Below are 14,155 nucleotides of genomic sequence, written 5' to 3'. Positions count from 1 at the left end.
ACCCATAGGTATCTCAATCAACCTTAACTCTTTAACACTTACCATGTTTACGGTCGCATCCCATTCTCCATACTTTGAGATGTGATTGAGTGTAATCCTGCGTGCATGATACATGTTTCCTCGACATCAGTCACACATACATTTGATTTTTTGCTCCAACCACATTTCACGATGGTGGATATGGAGGGATTCATCCTCACTGGAGCTCCTTGTTGAAGATGAAGACATCCTACAAACAAACAACCCAAAAAAATTTGCTCTTCTTCAAATGTTTCCCCTCAAACTCCGTGGCACGTCTAAAGGCGCATCTAAAAAAGCATCTGTTTGTTCTGTGGTGTGCATCTAAAACCACATTTAAAACCGCGTCTAAAACCGCATCTACCCTGTGTATAGAGATGCGCCTATAGATGCACTATTAGACGCACCTATAGACGCAGCTTTTAAACCTGCTTTTAGCGCGCTCGCTTTGCTTTTCTTCACACTACTTATGCTTCGCGCGGCTTGCTTTTTTCGTTATTAGTTGATCCACAGTTTTGACGCTTAAGAGGAGGGCACCTACACTTGCTTCCAAGCTTACACTCAAGAGAAAGGCACCCACACTTACTTCCAAGCTTAAAGGAGAGGAGGGCAAATAAGGAGGAGAAGTTGCAACTTTGAAAAAGGAGAAGAACCTTCCATACCTTTATTCAAGGTAAGTCTTTTTGCAGTTGATCTTTTTTGGAAGTTTGCTCTCTTTGGATTTGTACTTTCTCGTATCTAACTCTCTTTGGATTTGTACTTTCTCCTATCCAAAAAATGCATGATATGGGTATCAGTGTCACGTTTGTGTGTCGGGCGCAATGTCCTTTTCTACTTTTTAGAAATGTCTGTCTGTCAGAGCGCGTATATAGGCGCATCTCAAAGTGCATCTATAGATGCGCTAATCATACGTGTCTATAGACGTGCTTCGACAGTAACCCGATTCTCTCTTCCCTTCCCCTTTCTTCACAGCTCATCAGTAATAGATTTTTTTTCTTTTTTCCAGTTCAACATGTGGCCAGGAAGCGCTTCTAGCTCACCTGATCCCCGGCATTCTATTTGGAAGGACTTATATAACCTTTTAGGGCACCGTCCTAGTCCTGGAGAGTTATACGGGTATATGACGAGTACTCTAAACACTCCCCAGGAGTCGGCACTACAGACTCCAAACCACCCCACACCTGCTAAGATCACCCTAGCGGAGTCAGCACAGCCGTCGTATGCCCCTTCTTATGCACCTTCCCCCATGCTGTCTTATGCCCCTTCTGCCATGCCGTCTTATGCCCCTTCCCCCATGCTGTCAGGAGGTCCTTCTGTCTCACAGAGCCGTCGACGTACTCCTGTGTAGTTGAGACTCGGTTCTCTAGCTACGAGTGGTTATCGTAGTCCCGTGCAGTCTCCAGCTACAAGTGGCCAACGTACGAGCTCGACACGACACGGTAGCAGGCGTAGTAGCAGGGAGAGCGGTGGGGGATGCATGGCATAGTGCTTTGGTAGGGGTGGCAGTGGGGACAATGATGATTCAAATGATTTAGACGTGCCTCCAAGTGATGGTACGATATTCTATGACATCACTCAGACAGGAGGCATCTTGATGGATGCGTGGGGGAAGGACATCATGGCCTTCATGCGCACTATAATTGCTAACAATTACAGAGATTGCTTTATCTACTTCAAAGACCAGCCAAAGAGGTTGGCTGATGAGACCCTCGCTGCTATTGCTCTAGGTATCCTAACCCCCCCAATCACCACTTCACAGATAAATGGGCCAAGTCAAAGATTGTTACGATACTTGGCAATAAAAGATCTTCACTTAAGAGGCAGGCACTAGTGGAGCTTGCCAGGCTTGAGGGAGGTCAACCACCAATGGGCCCACCCCACACTGCTCACAAGCATGAGTGGAAGAAAGCAATGAAGTCAGTGAGGGAGGACCCCAGTTTGTAGCACATGGAGGCACGAAGGATCCAGATGGAGGAACATGGAAGCACGCATTTTGGAGCAGGGGGTGTTGAATCATGGGAGGCCCAATTTGTAAGTATCGATCTCAAATTATATTGCTTATGTAGTTTATTAGGAGGTTGTTTCTTTGTACTAATCCCTTCGCAAATTGTGTTGTCTTGCAGCTTGAGATCATGGGCAGATATCCTACTCCTGTGGAGACAGCCTACCACCGTCACCATCGTAGAAGAGGAGATACATGGAGGCACTTCTATGATGACGGGTTGATTACTGAGGAGCAGTATACCCGAGCTACTGGAGCGGCCCCCGAGGTATTTGAAAGTAATTAAATAATGCCAAAATTGTAAGTAAAGATTTTTTTTTTCATACATTGATATATGTTGTCCCTTGTTTACAGGCCCATGCACAAGACGATGAGGAGGACGAGGAAGGAGGCGTAGAAGGAAGCGTAGAAGGGAGCGTGGAAGGAAGCGAGGACCTGGAGAACATAGATTAGTCGTAGAAGTAGTGCTAGCTACTCTTTTTTGTCCTTAAAGCCACTGGCTTGGCTTCATGCCTCTTGTATATACACTCCTCTTATTTTTTGTACTTGAAGCCACATGATGTGGCTTAGCTTCCTTATTTTTTGTACTTGAAGCCACATGACGTGGCTTAGCTTCGTGCTATATGTATATACAAGCACTTTTTGAGCTTTCAATTTTATTGCGTTTTCGAGTTGTAATGTTTTATTTGGAATTGTAATTAAAATGCATTGTGTAAATTTTATTTTATAAAAAAGCGCATCTATCAGCGCTTCTATAAACACGTATATATACGTGTCTGTCTGTTCGACAAGCGTCTATTTTTGCATCTATAAACGCGTTTATAAAAGCATCTATTTAAGCATCTAATGCGTGTCTATACACGCGTGTATTTGCTATATAGACGTGCTGGTAGACGCGGGTCTCCAAACGTAAAAATAGACATGCTCGTAAGTTTTTTATTTAGTTCACTAAACGCGTCTGTGTGCACGTCTATGGGTGCTTTGTCTTGTTGTGCATGATGAAGTGGGGAGTGAGAGAGAGCTATATATATATATATATATACATGTACATTGCGAATTTCCTTCATAATAGATGTTACAACTTGATTGCTATCATGTAGATACAAGGAATTAATCCATATATCTGCAAAGAACTTAATTCCATGCACTAACACTCCACATACATGTGTCTTTAGAAAGTGCTTTCCTTGTGATTTAGGTGGAGTGGCAACAAAACGAGGCAATGTTGTTGTATTCTGATCCATGCCATCTGCAATAAGGCACATGTAGTCATCAGGATGCGAAATAGCTTGCTCCTTCCAAAATGCATATTTTTGTCTGGAATGTCGAATAAGGTCATGATGAGATTTTCGATTTTTTTTGTATAATTCCCTTTGATTTAGACATGTTGCACTCTCAATCGCTCGCTTTAAATCATCACAAACATTGCACTTTGACATTTTTTGCCTCCTTGGGATTTTAACATATCCAAAGTTCTTCTTCCAAAGAGTATACAAAGTATGAGAAGAAGCTACGGCATCCCCTCTTTGCCTTTGCTTTTCTGCAATAGAGTCAAATACTTCGAGCTTTGTCAAGCCCATTGGAAGGTGCATTTCAGTGATCACGTTAGGGAGTTTGGTAGATATATGGGGTTGAGGTAAAGCATTTTCATGTATGAAGTCTTGCAAAATTGCTACTGCCCTGACAGTTGAGATTCTTGATTTGGACCTTCCTCTATTACAGTGAATGCTAAATTTGTTGCTGCCCTTTGCCTTGGTGACTACATCCCAATATGTACCATGGGATAATCCAGTAATATTGCGATATGCCTCATTGCAAATCCTTTTTCCATTTACGAGAGGTTTTACCTTTTGTCTTGAACTTAGCCTTTTATTGCCATTCTAAAGAAAGCAAGAGAGACTTGTGAGAAGGTATTCATTTCTTTCGCTTCCTCTTCTTTGCCACATGTGTCCTCTACATTCCCTAATGTCTGCAAGGTCAATGAAGCGCATACATCTTCGCTTGCAACATAAATATCCCAATCCATTTAACATGTTCTCCTCCTTCATTACTCTCTTCCTGTTTGGTTGCTTTTGTGGATCTGCCTGGATTCGCTTTCGCTTCATGCATATGTATGACCGTTTTCGTTCCTCGTGCATGTTGTTATCTGTATTTATGCACTTCTTCTCCTCACATTTGTTTGTAACCAAGCATCCATGATTGGTCATTGCATCCTTGTCCATATAATAATCAAAGTTAAATATTGAATAATCCTCTATTGATCTCATCCTCATTTTTAACATACTCTTAGGACCATTCAATGAATTCAATATTCTACGAGAGTATTGAGAACCTTGAAACTCTTCCACTCCTGAGAGAACATCACTCATTGGGACATCTTGCATGGCTTTCACAAATCCACAAGCTTGATTGACACCAGGTTTGTTAATATGCATGAACTCATCCACACTTGACAAGACATCGCTATTGAAACCTTTGCCCTTCTCACTGTGCAAGAATTCATCCACCCCAAATAAGGCTTCGCTTCTAAAATCATTTTGTTTCTCAGAACCAATGAACTCATCCACTCCAGATAAGATGTCACTTCTATAATTGAGTATATTGAAATCATCCACATTTGAAGTGATAGAGCCTGGCACATGGGAATGCTTTTTAGGTCCTTTGATATTGTAGTATATGTTGTCTTTATCATTGAAAACCACGTGCCTCTTTCTCATGTTTAAAAATTGCATGCTCCATCTCATATTCTTGCCTACCTCATAGTAGGGATCACATAAGGATGTTATGTTATCAACCATACCATCATCACTGACTTTTAGAATCCTCATCTGTGCAAATGACCATTGCTCCACTTGTTCAAATCCCAATACTTCACCTTCTGCTACAGTCTTATTTGCAAATGATCTCATTTGTAAAATGTCCCCTATAGTAAAATCCAAGGTGGTGCACTTTGTATTCTTAATAATGTCTATTGCATAAGTCAAGTGTTTCCATATCTCCACATTTATACTTTAGCTCAACATGTGCACTAAGAATCTTTGATACAGTAACTGCCACCTTATTTTCGCCAAGTCTTCGAAAGTGGCAAACTGAATTGGGATCACAACCATGGATTGTAGCAAATGCAACTACTTATCTTTTGCTACATAAAATCACATCCATCCGTGGAACCAAATCTATAGCCATCTCCTTTGTGAGAGTCCTTCGCAAGCAAGCTGCAGTAGCAACAATTACATAAATATTAGTCTCTTTTTAATAATCTACTCATTTATTATAATTTTTAATTAGTACTTAATTTATTGGTGGGAGAAGTTATCTGATCAAGTACTCATCAAATGGACATGCCAAGTTATCCTTTGCATGGTCGATCGAGCATTAAATACTACTTTGCCCTAGTGCCATGCACATCCGTAAAAAAACATGAGCCTACTAGGTATGTTATCCAATCAAGCACTAATGGGATGCGTGTGCCACTTTGCATGTAAGTCAATTCCACCTAGTTGAGGGTGTGTGCAAAGTATTGTGCCCATCGGATATGCTTTGCATTGTTGATGAAGCATAAAACACCGTTTTTGCCTTAGTGTCATGCACAACCATCAAAATGTGTTAATCAAACAAGTACTTATTGGATGGGGGCTCCACTTTTCACACAAGTCCGTTTCAACTAGGTTGAGATGCGTGCAAAGTATTGTCACCATCGGATATGCTTTGAATGGTCGATCACGCATTATACACCATTTTTTCCCTAGTGATATGCACATTCGCAAAAAAACACGCCCTTAGGTTTGTTATTTGACCACTTGAGTACTTATTAGATGGGTGTGCCTCTTTGAGAACATTTCAATACCACCTAGGTTGAGGTGTATGAAAAGTGTTGTGTCCATCGAATATGCTTTGCATGGTCGATCGAGCATTAAATACTATTTTTGCTTGTGTCATGCACATCCGTAAAAAAAACACGCTACTAGGTGTGTTATCCGATCAAGTACTTATGCGATGGGAATGCCACTTTGCATGTAAGTCAATTCCACTTGGTTGAAGCTTTGTGCAAAGTATTGTGCCCATCGGATATGCTTTGTATTGTCGATCAAGCATAAAACACCGTTTTTGCCTTAGTGTCATGCACAACCATATAAAAACACGGTCCTAAGTGTGTTAATCAAACAAGTACTTATCGGATGGGGGCTCCAGTTTGCACGCAAGTCCGTTTCAACTAGGTTGAGATGCGTGCAAAGTATTGTCACCATCAGATATGCTATCCATGGTCGATTACGCATTATACAACGTTTTTCCCGTAGTGATATGCACATCCACAAAAAAATATGCCCTTAGGTATGTTATCTGACCAAGTACTTATCGGATGGGTGTGCCTCTTTGAGAACATTTCAATACCACCTAGGTTAACGTGTAGGAAAATTATTGTGCCCATCGGATATGCTTTGCATCGTCGATTGAGCATTGAATATCATTTTTACCTTAGTGTCATGCACATCTGTAAAAATACACGCTGCTAGGTGTGTTATTGGATCAAGTACTTATGCGATGGGAATGCCACTCTGCATGTAAGTCAATTCCACCTATTTGAAGGTGTGTGCAAAGTATTGTGCCCATCGGATATGCTTTGCATTGTCGATCAAGCATAAAACACCGTTTTTGCCTTTGTGTCATGCACAACCATATAAAAACACGGCCATAGGTGTGTTATTCAAATAAGTACTTATCGGATGGGGGCTCCACTTTGCACGCAAGTCCGTTTCAACTACGTTGAGGTGCGTGCAAAGTATTGTCACCATCGAATATGCTTTGCATAGTCGATCATGCATTATACACCATTTTTTCCCTAGTGATATGGACATCCACAAAAAACACGCCATTAGGTGTGTTATCTGACCAAGTACTTATCGGATGGGTGTGCCTCATTGAGAACATTTCAATACCACCTAGGTTAAGGTGTACCAAAGTGTTGTGTCCATCGGATATCCTTTGCATGGTCGATCGAGCATTAACTACTATTTTTGCTCTAGTGTCATGCACATCCGTAAAAAAACACGCTGCTAGGTATGTTATCTGATCAAGCACTTATGGGATGGGAATGCCACTTTGCATGTAAGTCAATTCCACCTAGTTGAAGGTGTGTGCAAATTATTGTGCCCATCGGATATGCTTTGCATTGTCGGTCAAGCATAAAACACCGTTTTTGCCTTAGTGTCATGCACAACCATGAAAAAACACGGTCCTAGGTGTGTTATTCAAACAAGCACTTATCAGACGGGGGCTCCACTTTGCACGCAAGTCCGTTTCCACTACGTTGACGTCTGTGCAAAGTATTGTCACCATCGGATATGATTTGCATAGTCGATCATGCATTATACACCGTTTTTTCCCTAGTGGTATGCACATCTGCAAAAAAACACACCCTTAGGTATGTTATCTGACCAAGTACTTATCGGATGGGTATGTTATCTGACCAAGTACTTTTAGTTGCCATTTAATACGTAAAAATGGCAAAATATGTTGCACTTTTGGTTGCCATTTTAGACATAAAAATGGCAGAAATATATGGCGTTTTTGGTTGCCATTTTGTATGTGGAAATGACAAAACTATATGGCACTTTTAGTTGCCATTTCATACGTAAAAATGGCAAAATATATGGCACTTTTGGTTGCGATTATGGACATAGAAATGGCAAAAATATATGACACTTTTGGTTGCCATTTCCAAAAAATGGCACATGTGGAAATGGCAGCAAGAAATTGCCATTTAGTAATGTAGAAATGTCACTTTTGGGCTGCCATTTCTATCTAGTTTTGTAGTAGTGTGCATGCTCATGTATGAGGTGGAATATCATCTCTTGGAACTCATTATCAAACCATAGCTTCTAAGGCATCCTCCTACTGGAGGTGTAATGCAGATTGGGTTGTAGGGAATGATCTGGTGGCAACATCTTGAACCATAGAGACAAGAGTGTTTGAGGCATGGGTGAGATCTGCATCATCTGGACCAAAGGATGTCGATAACTCATGAGACAATTGGCTTAGATATATCGCATCAAGGGCATGGTCAAAATGTATTTGGACATGAGTAGGGATAGGAGGGTCCAGTCTTGCAAGACTGGCATGGTAATCGAGATACTAAATGCCAGATAGGAGTGGTTGGTACTAAGTAAGGGAAAGGAATACAGAGGTCTTCTACACATGACACAGGTTGGGAAGCCCCTCAAGTAGTCCATTGCGCTTGTCTTGCCTCCATGTGGAAAACAAGTAAGCCCTCTAGATCATGGCCATCTTTGGAGACCATTTTAGATGATCAAGTCATTCACTTCTCACCAACTTCTTACATCTCCAATAAGTGCCTATGTCACATGTCATGCACCAAGAAGGCCAACCCATTTGTTCCTTGTGCAACCAGAAGGAGGATCCCCCCCTGCCTACACTTCGAGATTCCATCATACATTGTCTCATATGGGATGTGACCCTCTATGGTGACCTCATGTGCATAAGATGTATTTGGGGGAAAATAACACATAGCAATAAAAATCAATCATGCACTAGGTAGCTAAATTTGTATCCACATGTGCCGTGCATGTTCTCCTTCATGTCTCAAGTGTGATTAAAAAAGGACAACTACATCCCTAGAGCCACATGTCCCAATTTTCACATCGTTGTCTGTATAGCTCTCTAGGAAACCCCCTAGGTCAGACCAAAGGTGATAGTACAATTCGAAATAGCCATTTTCAATCTATCTTATGTCCTTGCCTCATGGGATTGACACCATCATGTGCTTTCTACATCTCTCTCTTCCCTTTTTGATTTCTCTTGTATGATTTCTTTGCCTCTCCTTGTATGTATCCCATTCCCCCCCTTAAGGCTGAGTGCCATCACTAGGACCTTGGAGTCTCCCTTTAATGCTAAATTGCTTGCAACATCATGAGGTCATCATCCAGATATGTCCTAGTCCATTCATAGCTGCCCTCATACTCATCAAGGTGGATCTATTTGCCATAGTCCTAAATTTTACGACCATAGGCGTTAACAGTGCATCAACCTTGCCCACTCTCTAGGCTACCTCAAAGGTGAGATTGACCCCCATCTCAGTGATCAATACTTTGGCATCTACCAATGCAGTATCTCCCATTGCTCAGTCTCTAGTGAGAACATTTAATGCTTTACTATTCCTTCTCTTATCCTCCTTTAGGGCATCAATGTGTAGAGGAGTATGAGCCTTCTACTAATGCTTGCTCAAACTAGCATGCTAGGCTACCTATGTAACTACTTTAAAAGGTGCATCTCGTCCTATCATCTAATTAAAATTTAAACACTTATCTATAGTTCCACCATATCACACAAACTTTGCACTCCTTTACCCAAAGTAGGTTTCTTAATATCAAAGGCACTTAATGCAAATATGACTAGTTAGATGACAACAATCACATCTTCCACTCCTTTCCAAAACATTCATGTGCTTGTAATAAGTGCCTTCACAGCTCTTTCTTTCTTTCTTTCTCTCGTCCTTCAATGAAGGTGGCCTAGAAATCTTGAGATTGTACATCCAATCTCTATTATAGCATCCTAATTTTGGAGAATTGGTTCCAAGTCCATTGAGTGTATAAAGAATTGATTATAGATAGGCCTTTTTAGTATTTACTTAGATTCGTACTTGTAAAAACCATGACCTCATTGATGTGTCATTATGAATGCCAGTATTGTTAAGATTGGAATACAAGAATTTATACAATGTAACAAGGACCTATCCAAGGTCCCCACAAAGAATGAGGTACATGTGTTGGGTGATCTAGAGGGCCTTAGAGGCTTCTGTCATGGAGGGTAAAAAGGGGGAAAATAAGGATGGCTATTTTGGATGTTTTTCACATGGAAAAGCATATTTTGGATGTTTTTCCCTTGGTGCATGACATAAGGATCAAAGGGAAAGTGAGACATGCTATAAAGGAAATGCCGCATCAATGGTTCTCAAGAGTGTAGGAATCAACATCTTGAGCTCTAGAGCATGGACTGCTATTTCCCATGGTCCCACTCTATTTCCAGGGTATTTCCCCTCTATTTTCCATGGTGCATTTGCACAAGTATTTCCCTTCCATGACATAAGGCCCATGGACTAAGATATCTTAGTCATTTGGTGTTTTTCTCATTTACCGATGGGGAAAAAATGGAAAAATACCAAATGAGAAACTATCTTCGTCATTTTCCCGTTCGAGATCGATTTTTCGCTTTGAAGTTGTACTAAATTATTTGGGGCTTCTTCGACATGCATCAGGATTCACGATTCAGGGGCATGGATTCAGATGAATATCGAAGACTGAGTCTGAGGAAGCAAGGGTCGCGACTCGACATTGATCGACGTCACTCGAAGGATAAATGTAACTAGCTGCATTTGGGATAATCTTTCGGTGGAGGCGGCAATTTCTCGTGGCTTCCCTTGCCTTCTTTCACGATCCACGCCATCTCCATCCCCCAGGATGTGTGCATCTCGAAGTGGCAATGCATCACCCAAACCCCTGCAGCAGCCGCGGCAGAAATCATTAATCACACTAATAGCCCGTAGATTCCGAACTTACATTGAGAGAAATGTCACCGATCGATTGTCGTAACACTATCGTTTTAACTTGCTCATTTGATCACGCATGCAGCAGCTAATTCTGTAGTAAGAGCCGCCCACTAATCCTACCCAAACAAGGGTCTGCAATTTGAGTCTTAGATTTACCTGGATTATCCGTGAAGAATCGAATGGCCACCCATCCTCCTGCTGGAATCGCCACCGTGTTCATCGCCGGAGGATCCACCAGATTGAAGTTTTCAGGGTCTCTTCCCGCATCGTAGTTCCCCACTCCCAAACCCACTACATAGAAATTGTACCCGTGCAGGTGGAAGGGATGGCTCTCGAAGAACAAAGTGCGCGCGTTCTGAAGGACCAGCTGCACATTGGATTTGAAGTCCACCACTTCCACCTTTGTGCCAGACTGTGCGTGCAGGTTCGGCAGAGTGACCCCGGTATAATTGTATTGGACGAGTGGCACGCTGGGGAAGTCAGTTTGGTAATCATCTGAGCTGATTCCGGGCTTTCCAGCACTGTGCGTATTTTCATAGAATGCCTGAAAACAGAAATTCATGAATCAGCCGCTATAATTGGGCACTTGCCACTCCTTGAACGCGAACATTACATAGTCAAAATTGGTAGAGGTGAATAGAACGGTGTGCTCGCACAACAAACCTGTAAGATGGAGACTTCGGGATCGCGGAAGGTGATGTTGTTGATAGCCGTCGATACCTTCTCTCCCAAAGGGCCATGGCAAACTTGCCCATTGGGGCACTCTACCAAGGAATATCCGGCTGTGAAAAAGAAGCTCCGGTCGACTGTTTTAGGAACCGATGCGGGATGTCTTTCAGTGTTCAGGCTCCTCAGGCTCTTCACGTAATTCAACGCGTACCCACTGTCGTTAACGGCGGGAAACGTGGGAAATTTCATCTCCTCGGGCCGTTTGTGCTTCGCATCTTCGTAACGAAAACGGGCAGTTGCTGCAACCTTGGGGTATGGAACATAATCTGTTCGAGAAGGAGAGTACGTGGAAGCGCCCATGTAGTAGTCATCCACGTCTTGATTTGCGGTGACCAGTACGTCGGCCGTCTGCCCGGGTGCCAGAACAACCACATTGGTTGTGTAAGGCTTGGACAAGGAAGCATCCGTTTCCACCACGGTGAGTGTATGGCTAGCGATTTGGAAAAACAACTGGAAGTTCATGGCAGCGTTGATTATCCGAAGAAGATAAGTTTCTCCTTTCTTCACATGGAAGATCTCTGCATCTGCAGAAGAAGAAACAATATAAAATCAGACTAACGCGGAGCTCCAACTGAATTTTTTAACGCCAGGTTACATCAAGCAATCAAGCAGCTATGAAGCGACCCGTCTCTATATTAGGCTTCGTGATAGTAGAAATGCTTGCCTTTCTGGGAGCAATTGTAGAGCAGACCAGGTTGTCCGTTGATGGTTAGAGCATTCGACAAGTTGTAACCTCCGCCATCTGCTAAAGCGTATTGTTCAACATCCAAGACATCCATATTCCACCATTCCCCTGTACATCAAACGAGCGTGTTCGATGAGTATAGCAGGCTTTACACAATCTTCTCTCCTCCACAGACCATAGAATTCAATGGGGCGAATTCAATAAGTAAAATGAAGAAGCAGAATGTTCGTACCTAGAACAATTGGAAAATCCTTCCGTGGCTGTATTGGGAATGGATATGGTACACCGTGCTTGGGCAAGATTATGAAGGCGCCGTGCACAGTGGCTCTAAGCCAATTAAAATGTGCGTGCCAGAAGAGGGTGCCCATTTCTCGGACAACTGTGAAGTTATGGACGAAGGATTGTTGTGGACGCAGAGGGCACTGTGTGATATAAGCAGGTCCATCTGACCAAACCGAGAACAGCTGCCTGACTCCATGCCTGCATTACACAGATTTCGAATCGCTCTCAGAGGGGCACCTCCAGAAAACTATTCATCATATCACGGCGTTAAAAACCAATGACAGCAAGCTGGCCTATGCAGGAGGAGCTGTACCAGTGTATTGTGAGGTTGTGCGCCACAAGGTTAGTCACTTTTACGAGGACACGATCACCCTGCCGAACATACACTTTGGGTCCTGGGAATTTCCCGTTGACTGCCACAAGTTGCTTGGTGTGGCACAGTCTGGTCACGTTGGTGTAGTGAATCTGACCGAAAAAAAGAAACATCAGGACCCGGACGCTATAAACAACCTAATCGTGTCGCATGCAGCGAGTTCTTTTTACCTTAAAATGAAGATGGTGGGTATTGGTTCCATCCTGGTTAACTATGGAACGTCCCGCAGAGGCCAAACCGAGAAGAGCTGCAAGGATGAGAGGCAATAAGGGATTGATAGAGAGATGGAGCGAAGTCGGGGAAGCCATACACTAGGAAAATGGGAGTCGGTGCGAGCGTTGAAGCTAATTTGAAATAGGGGAGGTGGACAGTTGGAACGATTGCAGTGGATTATCAGGGCACTGCTGGACGTATTTGGGCAATCAAGATTCAATAGGATGAAGTGATAAGTTTGCGTGAGAGGGTCGAAGCGGACGTAATAGATATAGGGCACAGTGTAGCCCAAAAAGTTACATGGCGCATCGGCGATGCCTTAGACCAGGTCAACAATACTAAGCCAGAACTTAGAAGAGAGAAGAGCCTCGAGAGCAGTTGGAAGTGCAAAGGCTCCGTAAGAATAGGACTACAGCATGATCGAGTCTATTTTGAAGTGGTGAATTGCTATACGAACTTCTTTGATTTGATGCGATGAAAGGTACTCACGTTAGTGTCTCCATAACAGGTAATCTGTCAGATCACATTTGCTTCTGGACGGTAGTTGTCCGGTTTCAAATTTTGCAGAACGTAGTTTTTGGCTTTCTTTCACAAGATTTTGGAAGTTTCTACAATGCCAGTGAACTACGTGAGAGTAATGAATTGAGATTGACGCATTCAAAAAAAGTTTTGATGGGGTCCAAGTCCAGAGTCCCGACTCGCTGTATATTATAACATATCTTCGTTGAGTTCGTTCAAACCGCTGCTCCTCGGCGAGTTGGTCAAATGGCGATCCATGCTTGCTTTTAAGTTTTAATACACATCGCCGATGATCGTTTGTAATATAATAATACTTAGCATGGACTAGCTTTTAATACGTATCGCGTTGTTCTAAACGATGATCGTTTATAATATAATTAGCTCTTTATACGTCCCGATCGCGAGTTGTAAGTTGAAGTAACTTCCAAGATCGCGAGTTGAGTTGTAAGTTGAAGTAACTTCCAAAATCTTTACGGTAGGCAGCCTAAAGAGATGTTTTGGTTTTCTTCCACCTCCTTGACCCACATATTTGTAGATTGATTTTTACTAGGCGAGCACTAGAGGGTTCTATGGAATACTCTAACCCCATTAAACCATGTGGCACATCCTAAACCGTTAGATCAAGAGTGCCTTTATTAGCTACTATACTTAAATTTGCCGAGACAATAGAATGGATGAATACCAAAATGATGACCATTGTAGAGTCTACTTACCGGAACCATGGATTGTTGCTGGAATGATGAACAATTCACTTGTGGGTGGGCAGTATGA

General features: G+C 42.5%; 1 protein-coding gene across 1 annotated transcript; it reads right to left on the bottom strand.

Moving 5' to 3' along the window:
* Positions 1 to 10,268: 10,268 nt before the first annotated feature.
* LOC147892725 (laccase-4-like) lies at positions 10,269 to 12,960 on the bottom strand. Its single transcript, XM_087386778.1, has 7 exons — positions 12,823 to 12,960; positions 12,593 to 12,744; positions 12,230 to 12,477; positions 11,977 to 12,105; positions 11,247 to 11,836; positions 10,740 to 11,127; positions 10,269 to 10,533 (listed from the first exon to the last, which is right to left on the bottom strand). The coding sequence occupies exons 1-7, from the start codon at positions 12,958 to 12,960 to the stop codon at positions 10,400 to 10,402; spliced, it is 1,779 nt and encodes a 592-aa protein (XP_087242904.1). The 3' UTR covers positions 10,269 to 10,399.
* Between the last annotated feature and the right edge of the window lie 1,195 nt (positions 12,961 to 14,155).

The sequence above is a fragment of the Dipteris shenzhenensis genome, chromosome 16, assembly GCF_047967505.1.
Source record: "Dipteris shenzhenensis isolate YYH24624 ecotype China chromosome 16, Dip_SZ_1.0, whole genome shotgun sequence".
Lineage (NCBI taxonomy): Eukaryota > Viridiplantae > Streptophyta > Polypodiopsida > Gleicheniales > Dipteridaceae > Dipteris > Dipteris shenzhenensis.
The sequence above is the reverse complement of the archived record's forward strand: the minus strand, read 5'-3'. Positions and strand labels throughout refer to the sequence as shown.